At 35.4% G+C, this 20900-nt stretch overlaps 2 protein-coding genes across 5 annotated transcripts in view; one reads left to right on the top strand and one right to left on the bottom strand.

Annotated features, from left to right (window-relative positions):
- LOC111509054 (solute carrier family 7 member 14) overlaps positions 1–20900 on the top strand; it is a 206292-nt gene that overhangs the window by 83965 nt on the left and 101427 nt on the right. The window lies entirely within an intron of this gene.
- On the bottom strand, positions 15874–19733 carry LOC111515684 (uncharacterized). Of its 4 annotated transcripts, none has more exons than XM_023171890.2 (6): positions 19579–19733; positions 17800–17895; positions 17683–17745; positions 17517–17573; positions 17269–17331; positions 15874–16166 (listed from the first exon to the last, which is right to left on the bottom strand). In XM_023171890.2, exons 1-6 carry the CDS (start codon positions 19664–19666, stop codon positions 15964–15966), a joined length of 570 nt encoding a protein of 189 aa, XP_023027658.1. In that variant the 5' UTR covers positions 19667–19733; the 3' UTR covers positions 15874–15963. The 4 variants fall into 4 exon arrangements, with proteins under 4 accessions (XP_023027658.1, XP_023027659.1, XP_074031082.1 ...); XM_023171891.2 differs by having other exon boundaries at positions 15874–16154; XM_074174981.1 differs by lacking the exon at positions 17683–17745.

Raw genomic sequence — 20900 nt, 5'->3', positions numbered from 1 at the left:
CTTAAGGTTGGATAAATCTCCTGTGGTGCGTCATCATCACCGTCATTATCGTTGCTATTCGCGTCTTGGGCAATTATATTTTCCACAATCTTTTCATCAGACGGTTCCTCACAAGTGGCGGCAGCATCATCGACACACGCGTATTATTCAAATACTTCGTTTGTTATGACTAACTGATACATATCAATAGCTCTCGCCCAAATGCTCAGCGACACGTTGTCTTCTTCGTTGAAATCATCTGGATTTGAAGTTAGGCTACATTCTACATTGTTTCGCATAAAACCAGCGTGTTTGTAACAGTTAAAAATTGTCCCTTGCTTGAGTTGGTTCCAGACATCTTGAATCATTAGAATAGTATCAAGAACAGTGATCTTTGGATACTCAACACTACTGATCATGCAGCCGTCTAGAAACTGGATCATTTTCAGAACAAACTCCCTAGCGAGGGCTGCATTTGATTCACCGGCTTCTAATCGGTGTGATATTGCACTTTTTTCTTCAATTGCAAAACTCTTTCGCCTCACAAAATTCATTTTGTCGAACTTTATGAACTTACAACAAGTGACAAAGACTTCATACTGGAACCTCTGTTAGTATAGTACTGTTAGTAGTACTTATCAATAGAGGTACCTAAGAAGAGGGAGTGCGCCGAGGTATTGGTGCGCAGATTGTGTAAAAAAAAACATTGCGAGACGTTTTAACCGGATGTATTATCATAAAAAACGGTCGCTATAAGCGGTTGGTCGCTTAAACCAGAGTCGCACAAACGGTATCACTTTTCAAAAACTAAATATGAAACTAAACTTGAGTAAACATTATCGTCGCTATAAACAGGTAGTCGTTATAAGCGGAGGCGTTATATATGAATTCTGTTATTTCTGTGTTAGCCCATTAACCTACAGTGCAGGTAAGTTGGGACTGGCCTGAACGAATTGTTCTTTTAGGAAATTTGATTTACAGCCAATATTCAAGAATGCTCACTCACTTCGTGTGGTTTTCTTCTTTATATGAGTAATTAGGAAAAATTCGAATATGCGGTTGGTTATCTCGTTCACGGGCAGATGGGGCGATGATAAACATGTTGCTGATCGTTCACTTCTGCCTAGTTCGAGAAATGATGCTGTGAAAGGAATTTGATTTTCAATTATCGAAAATCATCGACTTCATGTTGATGATAGACACTACCTTGCACTGATAAATGGCCAAACAGCCCGAAACCGGTCTGCTAGTGTGTTCCGATAATTGAAAATAATTCCGTGTGGTTGTATCGCCAACAACATATGTTGAAATATCTTCAGTGAAGTACTGACACCAGTCAGATATAATCCAACGCCCGTTTTGGTATTAGTCATGGGAAATGTTGTTTTCTGATAGATAGGTAAGTTGAGACTGGCCTGAACAAATTGTTCTTTCAGGAAATTTGAATTTTCAAAAGAAATATTTCTTTATCACTTAATGATCATTAATGAACTTTTTCCTGAACTCAATAAAAATATTTACATTATTTCCTGGATAAACTATTTTCCACTGGAAATGGTAACCTGAAGATGTGTTGAATAGACTGCAATTTATATCATTCAGAAATTATTTCTATCCGAACTGTTTTGTTGTTATGTTGAAAATGATATGTCTGATATATCATACCCATTCTCAGAAAAAACTCTTCATTGTCATATACTACTGGAAGAATGAAAGCAAGCTTGAGAATAACATTTCCTTGTTCATACAAAACCCGTTTTTTATTCCATAGTTTGGAATGCAATACATTGCTATGGTAGTGAATTGAACATTTTCCAATGCATGATTTTTCCATTATGGATTTCGAATGGGTAAATATTTCATGTTTCACATACAAGAATTCTGTACAAGCTTATAGTTACTTGAAACTAGTGTAGGAAAGCCAACAAAGGCCGGAATAATAGCCACTTTGTTATACAAACTTTTACATGAAACTCGAAAATAAAACAGGGCTGACAGATATTCCACATTACGTGGAAAAAAGCAAATTTCATTCCACGATTTCCATACCGCTCACAAAGCGGAATAATCAATGAACTGTTTTGAATACATGATTTCACTTTGCACTTTTCAGAATGGGAAACCGTAATGATATATGGAAACACAGTTATTTATCCAATTGGTGATGTTTACTCTATTTCGAAACAAAGGTAGAAAAATACAATATTCCGTCTAACGCTCACTTCAGTATAAAAGCTATATGGACTGAAATAGTATATATGAAGAAATGATTTTATTGAATGACAAAAGTTCTCTATTGATTTTCCTTCATCAATGAAATTATTTTGCAAAAACATCTTCTATGATGTGATCTATCATAATATTTAATGATGTAGATATACGTTCAAATATACCTACCCAGGTGTTGATCAGGTACATACTTACCCCATTATCCGAAAGGAAAGAATTTTTCACATCTATGTTAAACCAATATAATTAAAACAACGATAAAAATAAAAACAACAATGGCGCATTTGCTTTTTCAGCTGCAGGAAAACCCTGAAAAACCTGCAGCAACAACAGCTCCATTATAATTATATAAAATGAGTAATTGTGACGTGAGTTTGATATGTAAAGTTATATATTGAATGAAAATTTTCCTTTCTTATGTATAGCAAGACATCATTATGACGCTGTTCACCATACTCAAAATTTCCATTATATCTTTTACGTACTTTCTTATGATTCAAGTTATTTTACATTTATACAACCTAAAAAATTGGGACTATCTCCTCGAAGATAACAAATTATGGAAACGTTATTATGATGCACTTCATTATATTTGAAACGAAAATTGATTGGTTGTTTGACATATACAAAAAAGAAAAAAAGAAGCAGTTTGGAGGTTAGGCCAATCATATTTTCGAAAAGGATATATTCAATAGAAACTCAGTTGAAGAATCAGTTTTATTATAAAAATATTCCAAAAATGTGGTTTTTATGATTACTGGATTATGATATTTTCAAAATATTTCTCAATGGTAGGTGAATCAAAACCGAAAAGATATTTTTTTCATTTATTTCAATTGAAAAATCTAGATTGTGATTTTTGTTGAAGAACGTTTTCTTAATATATAGCTGAGGTAGAAATGACACGCATAAATAACTGTACAATATTCCCAAGACGATCTTATTTCAGAAGTTTTTCCTCACAGAGAAGATTATCAGTAGTTTTTCATCAGCCAATGATAATTTGACAGAGATACTGGGAAATTCAGTGCTGACGATATGAATTTTCAAATAAATTATTTCTTCATCACAGAATTATCATTATTGAACATTTTTTTAATTCAATAATAAGCTGAGGATACACTACAAAATCACACTTTCGTCTATTTTCCATGATATTTCTTTAGTCTTGACTAGTTTCAGCCATTACGCCATTTTCAAAACTAATTAGATTACATTCAAATTTGAGTAATTTATACCTACGTTGACTATCCTATCATAAATAATTTGGTACCTAGATTTTCTATACCTGTAATATCGGAACATAACAAAACAAAGCTTTTGATATAATGTAGGTTTTGGGAACTGGATTATAGGTTCAGGAAAGGTCTATTATTTAGATCAAGTTGTTTATTGAGGAAAATAGAATTAGGATTAGGCTTCCAACAGATTCAGCATTTTCCCTATTTCGCATGTGTGAAGGATCTTTAAATTATCTTTATCTATTTTATGATTCGAATTTTGAAGATTTTCGTACATTCGTGATTTTTCATCCGAAATGACATGTTCATGGTACCTTGTATCAAAATTTCTACCAGTTTGGCCTGTATATATGGCGGGGCATTCACCACATTCTAGTCGATATATACCAGATCTCTTCCCTTTGTCTAATTTAGGTTTGGAATTAAATAATCTGTTTCCTAAATTTCCGTTGGATGTGTAGGATGTTGGTAGATTGAATTAAGAGAGATAATTTTTAATATTATCGGAGATTCTACCTGCATAATTGATACTAACATATTTGTGTTCTGGTCTCGTGGAAGTTGAATATAGTTCTTTCATCATTGATTTTTGGTGATATTTCATTATAATATTAACTAGAGTAGTAGGTATTTTGTTATTAACTGCTATTTGTTGAATGATTGCGATTTCACTTCGTAGGTTCTGATCAGAAAGAGATATTGTGAAAGCCCTATGTATTTTTGACCTGAATGCAGACAATTTCTGTGAAATCGGGTTGAAAGAGTCAAAAGTTAGCGTGCAATCTGTGAATGTGTTTTTTCGGAAAATGTTAAAGTCGAGTTTATTATTGTTTTTGGATATTGTTAGATCTAAAAAATGTTATCTCATTGTATCTCTTCTATCTCTACGGTGAATTTGATCTTATCGTGTAGACTATTGAGGAATTTCAAGGAATGAGATATTTGTTTCGTTGAACCATCGAAACCTACTAACATATCATCTACATATCTAAACCGGAACACAATATGTTTATAGCAAAGAGAGTTATTCAAAATGAGATCATTCTCTAAATTATTTAGGAAGATATCAGCTAGTAACGGACTTATCGGTGATCCCTTCGGTAGGCCTGAGTTTTGTATTGAACTTAAAATAGTTTTATTTTAAACATGTGTTGAACAGTTCACAGAGTTCACTGTTGACATATGTGTTAGTATTTTGTCTATCTAATATGTTTTTTATCAGGGGAAGGCATTCATCTGTTGAAAAATTTGAGAAAACATGTTCTTGAAGTCAAACGATACTAATTAGTATCGTTATTTTTTATGTTTAATAATAATTTAATGTTATTGTTAATTTTTATGTTGTTGAGTTTGTTTGTCAGGTCTATAGAATTTAGTATGGTGTAGGTAATGTCCGAAACTAGTCAACAATAAAAAAAATATCGTGGAAAATAGACAAAAGTGTGTTTTTGTAATGTATCCTCAGTGAATATGAATTTCCACAAAATAAACAAGTCGTCAATAATAAGCGTTACGTTATTTCCTGGACAAACTAATTTCCACTGGAAATGGTAACCTGAAGGTGTATTGAGTAGACGGGAATTTATATCATCCAGAAATCATCTCGATTCAATTTTTTTGTTGTTATGTTGCAAATAATATATTTATCACTTCCATTTTAGTAGTAAGTAACGAAATGTCTGACATATCATACCCATTTTCAGAAAGAACTCTTTATTGTCATATAATACCGGAAGAATGAAAGCAAGCTTGCAAATGAAATGTCCTTGTTTATCAAGAAAAACCGGCTGGTTATGTTATTTTATAGATTGGAATGCAATACATTGTTATGGTAGTAAAATAAACATTTTCCAATTCATGATTTTCTCATTATCAACCTCAAATGGATAACTATTTCATGTTCCACATAAAAGATTTCTGTACAAGCTTGTAGTTTCAGGAAACTAGTGTAGGAAATCCAACAAAGGCTGAAATAATAGCCACTTTGCTATACAAACTTTTACATGAAACTCGAAAATAAAACAGGGCTGACATATATTCCACATTACGTGGAAAAAACGCAAATTTCATTCCAAGATTTCCATACCGCTCACAAAGCGGAATAATCAATGAACTGTTTTGAATACATAATTTCACTTTGCGCTTTTCAGAATGGAGGACCGTAATGATATATGGAAATACAGTTATTGACTCAATTGGTGATGTTCATTCTATTTCGACGCAAAGGTAGAAAAATGCAATATTTTGTCTGACGCACACTTCAGTATAGAAACTGTATGGAATTGAATAATTGTGAAAAAATGTATTCGAAAATATGATGTTATTGAATGACAATAGTTTCTCTTTCGATTTTTCTATATCAATAAAATTATTTTGCCTGGCAAATATCTATTTTCTTTTCAGTAGAATCTGTTCCAGCTATTGTGTATTTTTGAACAGTTTCATTGAGCTTGCCTGTTTGTTTGGCTCAAATTCAGTGATTGAAGTTTGACCTCCTCCTTGTTGGCAGATTGATCTGATATCAGGTACACACATTGAATTTCGATGACAATTCAATTCAAAGAATTCTGTATCATTGTAGAATAGAGTAGAATAGGAATTTATTTATACCACAACAACAAACAGAATGGTTTCCACTCACATGATGCACAGTTTTTTTAAAAGTTTCTTACATATAGTATTCATTGAGTACCATTGATACAGTTAAAATCGATATAAAATATAACAATATAACACAATAAATAATAAAATAACCGTAAAAAGATTCAGTCACATTTGAGCATTCGAAGGAGTTGTCTCTCTGTTGTCTCACAGTTTGTCACCATTTTGTTAACTGTTTCGAGACATTGTTGAAGAGGAGACAAATTGTTTGAGACACGAAATACATTGTCTCTTCTTCTCAGTCTTACGTCAGGTACGATAAAATCAATAGTATAGAGAATTTCAGGTACTTTCAGTTTTCTATGAATGTTAAAAACAAAAATCACTTCCGAGGACTCACGGCGGTCTTTCAATGGTTGCCTGTTAAATTCTTGTAATTGGCTAGAATACGATATAAATATAGGCCAAACATTGTATTTTCTGAAAAATAGTGTTCTTAATAATCGTTTCTGGACTTTTTCTATAGTTTCAGAATATAAACAGGTCTCCGGATTCCAAATGACACAACCATATTCCAACGTAGAACAAACAATGGAACTGTAGAGTAACAAACAAGTATCGTGATTGAATTCACGGCTAGATATTAAAACAAAGCTCATTTTTCTATAACATTCAGATACTAACTATTCAATGTGCTGAGAGAAACTGAACACACCAATAAAAATGATCCCGAAATCTTTCATCTCATTGATTCTCTGTAAATTGGTATGAATAATGAAATAGTCCTTGATAGTAGGTGACTTCTTTCATGTGGAACTCATTATATTGCATTTAGCTCCGTTGAGAGATAGATCAGATACTGAAAAATAAGTAGATAGGATATTGAGATCATCTTGAAGCTTATCAGAATCTTTTTCGCTTTCGATTCTTCTAAACAGCTTGAAATTATCGGTATACAGGAGAAATTGAGAATGCCCAATATACCAAGAAACGTCATTAACAAATTACACGAAAAGGAGAGAACCCAAAATCGTGCCCTGCGAAACTCGCGAAGTATCGGTGAATTTGACGGAAGATACGTTGTTGAACTGTACGAACTGTATTCTGTTGGAAAGATAGCAGTGAAAGAAATGAAGTGTGTTGTTTGTGAAACTGAATGCTTTCAACTTCAGGATCAAAACCTCGTGGTTAACTCTGTCGAATACCTTGGCCAAGTCAGTATATATAACATCTATTTGATAGCAATTTTTATTCCATCCACAATAAAGTTACTAAATGCGCATGAATTGGTAATAGTACATTTATTACGAATAAAGCCATGCTGTTGGTCGATTATTACTGAGTCCACATGATTGTATACTCGATTATATGTTACCCATTCAAATATATTCTAACAAGTCACAGTAAGCCAATAGCAGGGGAGCCCACGATGCAAAATGGGGATTTACTCGAGCGTCATTGAGACATATTAGGTTGCAAAGCTTATATGATATATGTTATATAATATATACCTTTTCATCGGTGTGGGAAGCGGCTATAGATTTTTGAATATGTAAAAAATACTGTTGCATGAACATACTCGAGTGCGTCAGATATTAATAGCATCAATGTCCTACGTATTTTCAATAATGTTGGTATGTTAATTTGATCGTTTGCATGATGTGGGTGGTTGTACGTGAGGGTTAAAAGTGGAAGGAAAAAATTTATTGGAGCGCATCAGATTTTCTAAAGGGGTGTTAAGAGTGCAACAAAAAAAAGCTCTCATTCAATAATCTGACGATTCCGATCTGACGTAAACTCGCGGCCATTATTATAATGTTCAAAAAAAATCGCCATTTTGAAATACTCAAGCGCGTCAGATTGAGATATATATGGTTCATCTTCATGTTTTAGACGTGCTGTCTCATAATCTGATGATTATCTAGAGGGATTCGCTTAAACTGACAAAAACAATATTAAAAAAAAATTAATTCGTTGAACATAATTAATTGAAAGGCTAAGGAAATAGCATGCAAATAAATAAGTGTGTGTTTTAGAATACTTGTATTTATAAGAAAATAATTTTTTAAAAATGCTCCAAAAATTTTTCTTTTTTATGATCAATTGATTAATTAATGAAGAAAAGAGAAATGAAACTTTCTATGTTTTTTACCACTTCTATTTGTAACTAACATTACTGCAGTTCCGTCCTATAAGGACATTTTCAAACTTATATATTGTATAAGTTTGAAAATACCCTTATATATTGTATAAGTTTGAAAATGTCCTCATAGGACGAAACTGCAGTAGAGTTAGTTACAAATAAAAGTGGTAAAAAACATAGAAAGTTTAATTTTTCGTTTCTTCATTATGCTGTAGCCGTAGTAACGGCTACGGCTCCGCATCCATCAATTATTTGATCAATTATTCATCATCTTCATCTTCATCACGAACGAGTCTCTGTGATCAGCTGTGATGGCGTTATGGCAATGGAATTCAGAGTGGGACGGAGTGAGAGAGTAAGTAATAGATAGAGAAAAAGTGAATAGAGAATAAAGGAATAGAAACTTGGAGAGGGAAATATAGGTATTACACAGCTGCACGCATTAAACTTTATCGACGAATTTTTGTTATTTCGGCTTGCGTTAATCGTCAGATTATATATTTTCCGCTATCCTTGAATTATTTCCTTCAAAATAAAAAAAAATTAGCTACGCTCGAGAATGTCGAAATGACGTTATTTTTGTACAACTTTACTGCCCTCCCCTTTCTTTACGTCACTCTCAAATCGTCAGATTACTGGAATATGCAGTTTCTAGCAGGTAATTAACTCACCTTACCTCAATCTGACGCGCTTGAGAATTTCTGATGATCATTTTTTTTACTAATCTGATCCTTTATCCCTCACAGGCGACCTCATATATGGGGCTCATATTTGGTGAAGGTACTTAACTGGGTACAAAGTATCCTGCTGTATATTAATCTGCCGCGCTTTAGTAAATCCCGAAATCCCTGTTTGGCCTCCCCTATTACAAGATGACCGCAGCTACAAAATGGCGAATTTTATATTGTTTCTCACTTTCTCAATATGAGTATGAAATGACAGGGCTTGACAAATAGAATAGTAGTATGCTTACAAAATGTTAAATTAAAAATAGCCTCAGCTACAAAATGGTGGATTACACATTTTTTCAAAACTATGTCAATATGGGTATCAAATGACAGGGCTTGACTAGTACTATAAAAGTGTCAGTTTTGATTTTAGGAAATGAAATCAATTGGATAATTGAATAGAACTGGCCGATACTCGTTGAAATTCCGCATTGAAACTCATTAATATAATTTATTGTTGTTTTTATTTTTATCGTTGTTTTATAATTTCACGAATGAAATAGTTTATTGTATGATTTTCACCATAAAGGGTTTTACAAAAACCGCGACACATATTTCGCTATAGAATAGCTTCATCAAGCGCTTGAGAAACACGTTGTGAACTGTTGATTGATATTGACGAAACAAACAAATTTCTCCGTAAATGACTTGCATGTTGATGAAATTCGAGTGACATCCTAAACATCCTAAAAATATATTCCGTTATGAAACTTGTCTCAGTTTTTATCTTTAGTGTTATTTTTTCATTACATAAACATTCAATATTTCTTGGGAAAAAGAATCACCATTATATTTTCGACCTTTTGACATTTCACTTAAAGTGTATTCTAACCTATCTCTATCAAACCCAGCTCTATTACTATCCATGATAATTATTAAAAACAATTTTAAATTATTTAAAGAAACAATTCGTTCAGGCCAGTCTCAACTTCCTACATTGTAGGTTAATGGACTGGCAATATCAGAAAACAACTTGTCTCCTGGCTAATACCACAAAGGGCGTTGGATTATATCCGGCAGGTGTCAGTGCAGGATTCTCCACTAAAGTTATTCCTGTATATGCTGTTGGCGATACAACTGCCGCAATAGATTTTTGATTATTGGAACACACTTGCAGACCGGTGTCGCACTGTTTGGCCAGTCGTCAGTGCAAGGTCTATCATCAACATAAAGTCGATGATTTCCGATAATTGAAAATCGAATTCTTTCAGAGTATCATTCCTCGAACTAGACTGAAACGACAAACGACAGGTTTGTCATCGCCCCATCTGCCTGTGAAGGAGGTAATCCACCGTATATCCGAAATTTGCTCAATCCCTCGTATGGGGAAAGAAAACTTTTCACATATATTCAGTTGTATCGCCAACATCATATGCAGGAATAACTACAGTTAAGAATCCTGCACTGACACCTGCCGGATATAATCCAACGCCCTTCGTGGTATAAGCCAGGGGAGTAGTTGTTTTTTGATATATGACAATCCATCAACCTACAGTGTAGGGCAACGGTCAGCAACAGGCGGACCGCAGTCCGTTTGCGGACCGCGAAAGGTCGAACCTCGGACCGCCAAATATTGTAATGTGTTGTACACCAAGTATAAATTGATACGTAGATAAGGTATGCTATACCTTTATTAATTGAAATAATATTTTTGAACCGAAGAGTTACGAGAAAATATAAAATTATTACGTGATCTGATCTGCTTTTCGTCCCAAGGTGGACATCTTTGAAAAAGATATTGCAAGACAAGAATTTACTCATTTTTCCACAATTCTTGAATAAAAAAAGAACTCTGAAGAAAACATTGCAGTGTATGTAAAAGGTCTGGGCGATCGTAGGAACGAATTTGCTACAAGATTCCAAGTTTTCGCAGAAATAGGCAAGCTCTCTCCCTTTTTTAAATTGCCATTTGAAGTAATTTATCAAAACCATCACTTCAAATAAAGATAATTGATTTGCAAGAAGATGTGTCTTTGTAAATGTCTAAAACGGTATCCACTGAGGAATTTTGGACCAAACATTTCCCAGAAAAATGTGAAAATTGCAAGAAATACTATTACTGTCAAAAATACATTTTTTGAAAAACAAATAAACGGACGCCCACCGAAAAATCACACTTCGAATTTGCCGTTCCACTCAAGAACCAAGCTATAAAAAACTAACTCAAGATCGTCGGCCTTGTGTTTTATAATTCAGAAATTGATTTGTAACCAAAATAATACACAGGTAGCACTTAATTATTATCAGTTGTTTTTTTTTTCTGGACCTCGTTAAAATTTTCGCACAGACTTCAAGTATGACCACTGACTATATTTTCACAAAAGTCTCTTATTGTAGACGTGTTTCCCTAACACCGTAGAATGAATGAATGAAAATCGTTTATTACAAATTCTACAGGTATTTACAATTTTTGTGTGTGTGTGTGTGTATTTTTGTAGGACCCTGCTATAGGCTTATGCCTCTTCAGGGTGAGTGAGTTGCGTGTGTGTTGTGTTTTGTGTTGATGTTTGTGTTGTGTTGTTTTTGTGTTCCAGTTTTCTTCATTGTTTTCAAGTTAATCCATGTGGTAGTCCGGGTTCGTTGCGGTGGTCAATGATCCAGATGTTGGGACTCGGTACGGGTTTTTTGGGCCGGGGTTGTGTTTGTTTCGGTTCTTTCCGGGACGCTGCTGCAGGTATCCGCTATCTGTATCCCAGTGGGAAATCCTCTAGGATGTCCTGGATCGGCTCCGGTGGGTCTTCCATTGCTCTCAGGAGTCTGGCTGGGGGAAAGGGGAGCTTTTTCCTGAGTTTCGTTCGGGATTCTCTACGGGGGATCCATGGCGATGTGAGCGTGTCGATGGCATCGGTGTTGCTGCTGCTCATCGTCCTGGCCGCATATTGTCCTTGGAGTTCCTGAAATCTTTGGTTGATTGGTGTAGTATTTATGAGGTTGTATAAGTGTAGGGAAGGGTATCGGTAGTGCAGGTTGTGTATGTTGCGTAGGATTCTTCTTTCGGTCGTAAGGATGCAGTGGGACAGTCTCGGAGGAAGCGTACAGTATATCATTGCTTTGTAGTCGAGGACTGGTCTTATAAAGGTTTTATAGGTATGAAGCAGAGTTCTACTGTCGCATCCCCCAAGCTTTCCTCTCAGAGCCTTTAGGAGGTTAGCTCACTTCCGGACTTTGTCCAGTGTCTCTCTCAGGTCGATTTCCCAGTTGAGGGTCCTCGTGAAGGTGACCCCCAAGTAGGAAACCGAGTCCTGGAGTATGAGGTTTTCCCCCAAAAGTCTGAGATTTAAGTTGACCGGGTTTAGTTTGGGACGGGTAGAGGTATTAGGATGTCGGAAGAGGATTGTTTGGGTTTTTGTGGGGTTGATTTTGATGCGCCATTTGTTGCACCATTGCTCGAAATGGTCGATCATATTTTGGGCTCGAATTTGCAAGCGGCGGGTGTTAGGGGCGGAAGAGTAAAGGATGGTGTCGTCGGCGTATTGTAGGATTTTATGGGTAGTGGGTACGTCATGAGCGTAGATGAGGAATAAGGAGGGAGCGAGAACTGAGCCTTGGGGGACTCCGGCTTTTGGAGTGAAAGGGGAGGAAAATGCTTCACCGACTTTAATGCGGATTTGTGGGTTAGATAAGTAGGAGGCTACTAGTCGGATGAAGTGATGAGGTAGAGGTGTTTGGATAAGCTTCCAGATCAGGCCCGCGTGCCAGACCTTGTCGAAGGCTTTTTGGATATATAGGGAGATTGCAATGGTGCAAAAGGAGGCGTTGATGTTTTGGGATATGTGAGTGTGTAGTTCGACTAGAGCGTTTTGAGTGGAGTGAAACCATGTTGGTGGGGAGGAATAATTCTGTGGAGTATGAGAAAGTCGTTCAGACGGTTAGTCATTAGTCGTTCTAGCAGTTTGCCCAGGCAACTAAGCAGGCTGATAGGTCTATATGAATCGGGATTAGTGGGATCCTTATGGGGTTTGGGTATTAAGATAGTGTTAGCCTGTTTCCAGGCCGTGGGGAAGTAGGCGTGTACAACACAAGCATCGAGGATGTGTTTGAGGAAGGGAATAGCAGTGTTGGGAAGGTTTTTCAGGAATCGGCGGTTAACCGAGTCTGGACCAGGAGCAGTATTTCTACCGCTGTGGATAGTGTTGAGGATGTCTTCCTCGCTGAATGGAGATCTAAGGGGGCAGTTAGGATCGAGGGGGATTTGACCTGGGTGCCTACCCATTCTCGCGGGCAGCTGCTGGTGAACGTGGTTTAGGAACTGGTTATCGAAGTAATGGTCTTGAGGGAGACGGAAGGTGTTTTCGAGATTTTCACGGAAGGCTTCTGCTTTGTCGGAAGGGTTGGAGATGATGTTACCGTCAATCGATAGGTGACTGTCGGTTTTCCTTTTTTGTCCGGTGAGGACTTTGAATTTGTTCCAGAAGGCCGTTCCATCTCGGTAGTCGAGTTTTTTAGTCTCCTCCATCCACCTTTTCTGGGTGAATTGGTTGATGAGGAGACGAATGCGAGCGTTAAGACGGTTCCACTCGGTTTTTAGGATTGGATCTCTGGTTCGGACGAAAGTTCTGTAGAGTTTGCGCTTGCTTTTGATGGGAGTTATGAGATAAGGAGGAAGTGGGGATTGATCGATTAGTCTAGTAGTTGTAGGGGTGGATAAGTCGTCTGATTTAGAAATAATTTTTTGTATTGAGTTGATTTGAGCATCAATTTGTCGGGGATGGTTAAGTGGAGGATTGTTAAGAGAAGAGAGTTTTTGATTGATGAGGGAGTGGAAGCGTTTGACATCTGTGAATTTATGATTTTTATAAGAGATGGTTTTAGGACTTGAGGGAATAGGGAAATTTAGGAAAGTTTTGACGATGATGGGGAGATGATCCGACGTAATAGTGTCATCGATATAGGCAAGATCATCGACCTCCTCTATCAGACTCTCAGAGCACAAGATGTGGTCGATGATGGATGCCCCACGGTGGCTCAAGAACGTCGGGTCAGGACAGGGAATTCTATAGATATTGTGTTCGAGTATAAGGTTGGCTAGAAGGCGGCCGTTGGCGTTGGAGGTAGAATCTCCGAATTGTGTATGTCTGGAGTTGAAATCTCCTATTAGAAATGCTTTTGGGAGAGAGGATGTATATTCGATTAACTCTCTGGAAACGGATTGAGTTGGATGGTTGTAATAGGCTATGATGGTTATGTTGCCGGAGTTGGAGAGTAGGTCGATTGCCAGGCAGTCGAGTTCGGACAGGGTAATTAGAAGGTTGTGTTTTTTGTAGGCTAGTCCTCGTTTAGTTAATATAGCGATGCTTCGTGAGTGTAAGTCTTTTGGTCGGTGTGTGGTGTTGAAACCGGTGATATTTGGGGGGTTTTTGGTGAGTGTGTCGGTAATACACAGAATTTGGATTTCTTGTATGTGGAGGAGAGCCTTAGTGTGTTGTCTTTTTCTGCTGAGGCCCTGGGCGTTTATTGTACCGAGGATTAAACGTCCATTATCCCGTATTATTGGAGACTAACACCGTAGCTTCATCGGTAATTAAAATACACTCTGGCCTACAATTCTCATATTGCTATTGGTAATTGAGACAACAAATAGAATTCAACAAACAATTACAATCTCAGTTATTGAACAACAGGTGAATTTTAAATATGAATGATTATTGACATTATGACAAAAGGTTTGACAATAGTGATTGGTTAACCTCTTGATGATCATTCAATATGGAATTTGAATGTTTGCCCTCATTGATTTTCAGAGACTCCAGCAGTTTCAATTTATGTCCTTCATTTTCTGTATGGAGAATGTCGTAGATAGTGTTGAAATCGTGCTCGTTCTCCATGAGGTGATACGTATAGGCGGAATTGGTCTTCTTCAGTAAAAACTCTTTTATGTTCACGTATTCTCTTTTTAAAATTTCTTGAAGTACTTCAAGAGAAAGATCAGTTTGATGTTTCTCTTGAAGATGATCACTTGGTGATCGAAACACGTGTGGAGGTGTTGAAATAATGGTTTGTTGTTGGGAAAATCTCCAGTAATATTCATTACCACACCAAAGGGGGCATCACAAGTACCTACTTATATGTTATGTTAATATTTTGTAATTGTCTATGTATTCCTGTGAAACAAGAATCATTATTGTAATGACTACTGTCATTATTATTATTGTAAGCTTGTCACCTTCGTTAATTTTCTTTTCCATGACTGTATTATAATAAAACTCATATCAATTTTATTTATGGTAGTTGTGGATGTATCATTTCAAAAAGTGCTCAAGGTGATATTGAAATATTCTATTAGGAAAATATTCAGTAGTTACTAGAACATTAAAAAAAACTCATCTGTTCCGCTTCCATCCTCATTGGACGTAACAGTGACTTCTCCTTTTTGCAACATCTCTAATCCGGTGACGACCTTCTATTCCTTGATATAATTACAAATTTTACTGCGCGCTCGTTTTTTTTATTACCCGTTCCGAAGATCCAGGAAATGAAAGATGTGGCTCAGGTTTATTGTATTTTTGATTCAGGAATTAGGTTTTATTGTTAGAGATAGCGATCTTATGACGGTCGACGCAATATCAACTTTGACACATATCATTGGCGTCTTCGAAATGATGAAAAAGAGGTCTTCTATTTTTCAAGCAAAATTTTTCCGGAATGAAAAATTACTGTAAGCACGAACACTTCGAGTATATTCGTTTGATACTCTTCTGATACGGTCTGAACACATCAACTCTATGTGGAAAAAACTACATCAAGCATCTTTCGCTATTTACATGCTCTTGCTATGTAATTAGCAATTAGTTATTACATTATCACATGAGGACAAGCAATTGGATGAAGACGTTAATTTAATAATAATAACTATGAGTATTTTTTCAATCTATTTTTATCTATTTCTGTATTGACGAAACTTTCATCTTTTTTCATGACACAAAAGGTAATAAAAGAATTGAATTGAGTTGAATTGATTTGAATCTCTTTATTCTTATTGTCACTTCAACAGACACATTTTGAATTATAAAAAATAATGAAGGAAAAAAATTATTGGTTTTAATCAATGTAACAAATGTCTCTTCTTTCTAGTATTCTTATTTTCTTTGCCAATTTTTGGATTCCTGGTTTTCTTTTCTCTCACTGGATTCTCATTCAGATAATACAAATTCATAATATCGTTCTCAGTGAACGAAAAATCAGATTTGCTGGTTTTTTCTTGGTAATTGTCACTGCTATTCATCACTTGAGGATCTGAAATACAATACATCACATCATTATGAATAATGATGAAAAAATTTATGGAAAAACTATGATTTCAGTATTACAAAAACTGAAATACTTGCCAAATAAAAATGAAGAAAGCAAACAAAATGATACACCGAAGACGTTTTAAATAACTCAAAAAAAAATCCTTCCTTCTGAAATCTTCAGAACAGAGAATGTTATTAACAAAAATTAAGAATAATGGCTGAAATTGGAAGATGAGAAATGAAACTTCCTATGGGAAAGAAAGTCTTTGGCCTTCTACTTGTCCACCTTGGTAGAAAAAATGTGGAAATATTTCAAAAAAAGGAAGGAAGCAATCAATTTCAAAAATTAACTCTCCACAAAGATGAGTAGATCATGCAAAGAAGTAACTTTCAGAAACAAACTGGAAGAAAGAACCCTTCCGAACCAGCTTTTTCCATATAAACATTGAATTACACGAAAGGGAAATACTTTCGAAACAAATACTTTCATATGAACGCTGAATTATACAAAAACCTCTTTTCTCCCTTCCGTTTGTATTTCAAACATTCATATGGAATCGAATCAGATATCATTCACGGGATTCCTACACAATATAACTAATGAAAGAAGTGAAATTTTACTTGCATGGAACACTGTCACCTCAATGTGGAAATCTTTCAAAGAAAGAAATGAAGAATTCAATTTCAAAAATCAACTCGATACGATGATGTTTAGATCATGCAAAGAAGTAGAAGGCCAAAAACTTTCTTTCTCAAAAGTTAATCTTTCCAAAAAATATACCTTTTCAATTTGAAACTTTTTATGTTTTTTACCACTTTTAATCGTAACTAATGTTGCTGCAGTTTCGTCTTACGAGGCCATTTTCAAACAATTACAATAAACTACATCCATCAATTCACTAAAATTGAAAGTTGGATGATCATAATTAGGAGGTTAGGAGAATTCATTTGAAACCCGTTTTGAAAGTCGTGAATTACAACTCAATTGATATCGTAACGTAATGGAAATAATAGTTAGTATTAGTAGTGGTTGTGAAAGCTGAACGAAATATTCTCCCTCAGCCATCTAGCTGTTATTCAGGCTCAATATACTATAGAATCAATGAAATATTTACCTAAAAATATGTCTTGCAAACTGATATCTGGCAATTCACTTTGTAGATCTTCATTGAAATTCTCTGAAAAAAATACAATGTAACAAAATTTTCGTTTTTTATTAAAGTTAGAACAGTTTAGATGAATTTTGAATGGAAAGGGAAACACGTAGTACATTTTTCAAGTTCTTGTTCATTTCAGTGATATTCATCATTTCTCAAGGAGCTGTTTCGGAAATTGTCTTTTTTGTAACTTCTGTCGAACTCACCTAGGAATATGAATTCCGTATCCATATTGCTTATATTGAATTCATCCAACATGGATCCTGTGAACAAAACTCATTTGAATTGCAGTAATTTCAAAAAAAGGAGTATTGTAATATTGATCTCTATCCAAAACATGTATTGTGATTTAAAAATGTTGATTTCAACTACCGTTTCGTACATCTTCGTTAGATTCACAGCCTTCCAAAAATTTCAGGCTGTATGTAGTTATTTCTGAAACAATAAACATATATCAAGTGATTATTTCAGTATTGATATTAGCATCACCTGCTTGGTTTTCCGTCAAATCATAATAAGCTCTAGAATTGTCAAATGGTGGGAGATAGATTTCTTGTGATAATAGGCGAAGGTTATTTCTAGGACCTAAAATTATAGAACTGAAAATTCAAACTGAATGCCCAAGTTGAAACAAGCAAAAAATCTATAAGATAAAAATAGCGATAGAATTATTAAATTCAATTGAAAATTTTTACTTGTGAGCAGTTATCCAGAAGATAATTTGAAGTTTTAGAAATATCCCACATCAGGAGAAAACTCTGTAGGACCGAAATTGTTGCTTTTTTTAATTTTAATAGAAGGCTATCATCATGAATCATTTCATTCAATTTTTTTCAAGGTTGAATACAAGTCTATTGATATGGAATACGTCACATTCTCTTTCGTATCCATTACCACATCAATACGTTAGTTCCCTCTGGTTACTTTGAAACTTTGTAAAAAAATATTACTTGAACTATTTTACTTAGTTCAGAAATATATTTCTCCGTATAATTTCTCTTTGGGAACATTTTCTCGTATTTTCCTAATACAGTTTACACATTTACTGTAGTCTAGTTATTCATATTTGTAACACAAAGAAATTGGTGTGTCTCTTATTACGATCAATCCCAAAATATCAATGAAATTGATCCGAGAAGGATTCCCCGGAAATATGAACGAATTTTTGTTACCTATCAATTACTATTTTCCTGTAATCCATGCCTCACATTTGCAAAATCTTTCTATGTTATATTGTTATACAGTTTACGGCTGAGGTCTCTGTTAGCAACAATATTTTGTTCACGAATCTTCCGATGAAAATATCCAGTGAGGAGCCCTCGAGTGATTCTAAGTCGATTCCTGCTTCAATGAAGCAGTTCTCTGGTTTTTTTCTCAAGCGTTGTCTTTAAAAAAATCCCACGTGTATTACGTAGTTGAAGGACTCATTACTATTCGTTTCCATTGACCCATTTTATGATCTAGTTCTGTACCCGTCATTTTGTTACCCCCACAGCTGATTTTCAACCGTCCTTTCTTTTCTCCAAGACATTCCCATTGTTACCGTACGAAATAATTGCAGAAAAGGTTAACTATATATCCACTCACTTCATTATTGTTTCTCGTATATTACAAGGATTGCAATCACGTTCGTCTGGAAGGCGAATCTGCATGGAATAAGCTTGTAGGTTGCGAAATAGAAGTGAAAGAGTTACCTATATATCACGTTAATTTAAAAATTCAACATGCTTTTATTTTGTTATTATTCAAAACTGATCGAAGAAGTGTTTATTTCTGAAAGATTTTATAATGTTTCGCAAAATGTCAATCACCATCGTACTCTGTAGCAAATGTGAAGAAAATTGAGACATTCTTGATATTCATTCCTATGGAACTGATTATTGTTCTCTCATCCTTGTTTGCAGACAATAAGTTTCAATAAATGATACAATCATGAGATTTTCAGTTGGCTGAAATTTTATATCGAAGAATTGAAGAAACAATAGGATTTTAACAGTGTATACTACAAGAATAGATAGATATCTCATTCAGGGGTGATCACCCCAAAGACCACCATCTATCATGACTGTTATTTGGGGTGAAAAAAATTCGGTCGAATTTTCAACTCTATCACTGACGAGAAACAAAGTATTTGTAATTAACGGAGTTACTAAATATATCTCATTTTATGTCGTATGAGCAGCTTCCTCTAGAATTTTTTCAGTGGTAGATTTCAAAAACTATAGTAGCTAGTAATAGCTCTGAGATATAAACTGTACGAGTACTCACATTTGATGAAACTCAAATTTCCATTATCCTCAGGTGATTCGAACATCGGAAACTCCCCTACGAAGGAAAAATTGTGTAACTTATTCATAAAAGTAGTATCACAGACTGACAATGACTGATAGTGACAGTTCTGAAGTCAGTTTGATTTGGGTTTAGATACGCCCACCAGTCAAACATTAGTTACTTATTTCATTCTATCTGGTTCATAAAGTTCTGAAATGTTTTTAAAATAATACAAAGAGGTTCATACAGAGATAATATTTTGGTTACCTTTTATTTTAGTAGGCACTAGTTTTCGAATATATTTCTGTAAAATTGTTTTTTTTTTCTAGATTTCATTTATCGAATCCGATTTATTGATTTTGTTTCAGTTTTCATTACACGTACCTAAATTATGTGTCAATTACTTCCAGATCATTTATGAGCAAAGTATGGAAACACAGTAGTAAAAAAATTCTATCAAAGGAGGGAGATAGATCATTTGTAATCATATCTTTCGTAATTTGTATCAATTTTCATAATTGTATTTGAATAAACAGTAATCGTCGTTTGGTGGTTGTGTCATGTAACGGGTCTCCCAACAGGGACTTCCGATCTTTAACAATTGATAACGGCCAGTTATCATTTATTCAATTTGTTTAGCCAAATCATGAAAGGATATAGCATTAAACAACACTTGCGAATGATTAAATTGTTTTTCATCAAAATGGGCATTCTGTTCAGGCAACCTACCGCGTGCTTCGTCCATAATCGTTCTACCAAGAGGCTATGTGGTGGATAAATTTGAGTCCACTGGTTCAGTAAACAATAGTCCAACACTCGTACCACGACAAAACGCAAGATACGTCGAAAGCAAATCCACTGTCTGTGAAAGTGTGCAGGATAATCCGAAGCAGTCGATTTCCTGTTGCTCGCAAGACCTCAACTTTCGCAGACCACAACTTGGCGAATTTTGCGTCGTCACTTGAGCCTGCACCTGTACAGAATTGAACTGCCCCAGGAACTGAAAGTAAACGGCGTTCACTGCCCGAGCAGCTAATGAACTCGGTTTAGTCACCGAGTTGGAACCCGTTCAGCAAAAGGCTCATACAAAAGCCGCAGGGATCACCTCACTTCTGCGGCAAGACAACGATGTGCCAATGCATGGGGTCTTTTTCAATAACATAGAAGACCTTGGCTTTTCAAAGCGCCTGACTTTCGCTTTCCTCAGGTTGAGTGGGCTGAAGTCGGAAACTGAGGGATTCATCATGGCATTCCAGGATGATGTCTTCAACACCTTAGTCTACCGTACTCGCATGATGGGTATAGAGGTTCCTGACACA

Source organism: Leptinotarsa decemlineata, unplaced genomic scaffold (genome assembly GCF_025532065.1).
Source record: "Leptinotarsa decemlineata unplaced genomic scaffold, Ldec_3_MD MMD2_tig00000882_RagTag_RagTag, whole genome shotgun sequence".
Classification (NCBI taxonomy): domain Eukaryota; kingdom Metazoa; phylum Arthropoda; class Insecta; order Coleoptera; family Chrysomelidae; genus Leptinotarsa; species Leptinotarsa decemlineata.
Note: the sequence above shows the minus strand (reverse complement) of the source record. Positions and strands in the feature narration are given on the sequence as shown.

Coding starts and splice junctions, on each gene's coding strand:
- LOC111515684 (XM_023171890.2), bottom strand. CDS start 19,666: ATGAATAAGTTACACAATTTTTCCTTCGTAGGGGAGTTTCCGATGTTC. Junction 17,896..19,578: donor AAATTTGAGTTTCATCAAAT/GTGAGTACTCGT, acceptor CTATAATTTTAG/GTCCTAGAAATAACCTTCGC. Junction 17,332..17,516: donor TACGGAATTCATATTCCTAG/GTGAGTTCGACA, acceptor TATTTTTTTCAG/AGAATTTCAATGAAGATCTA.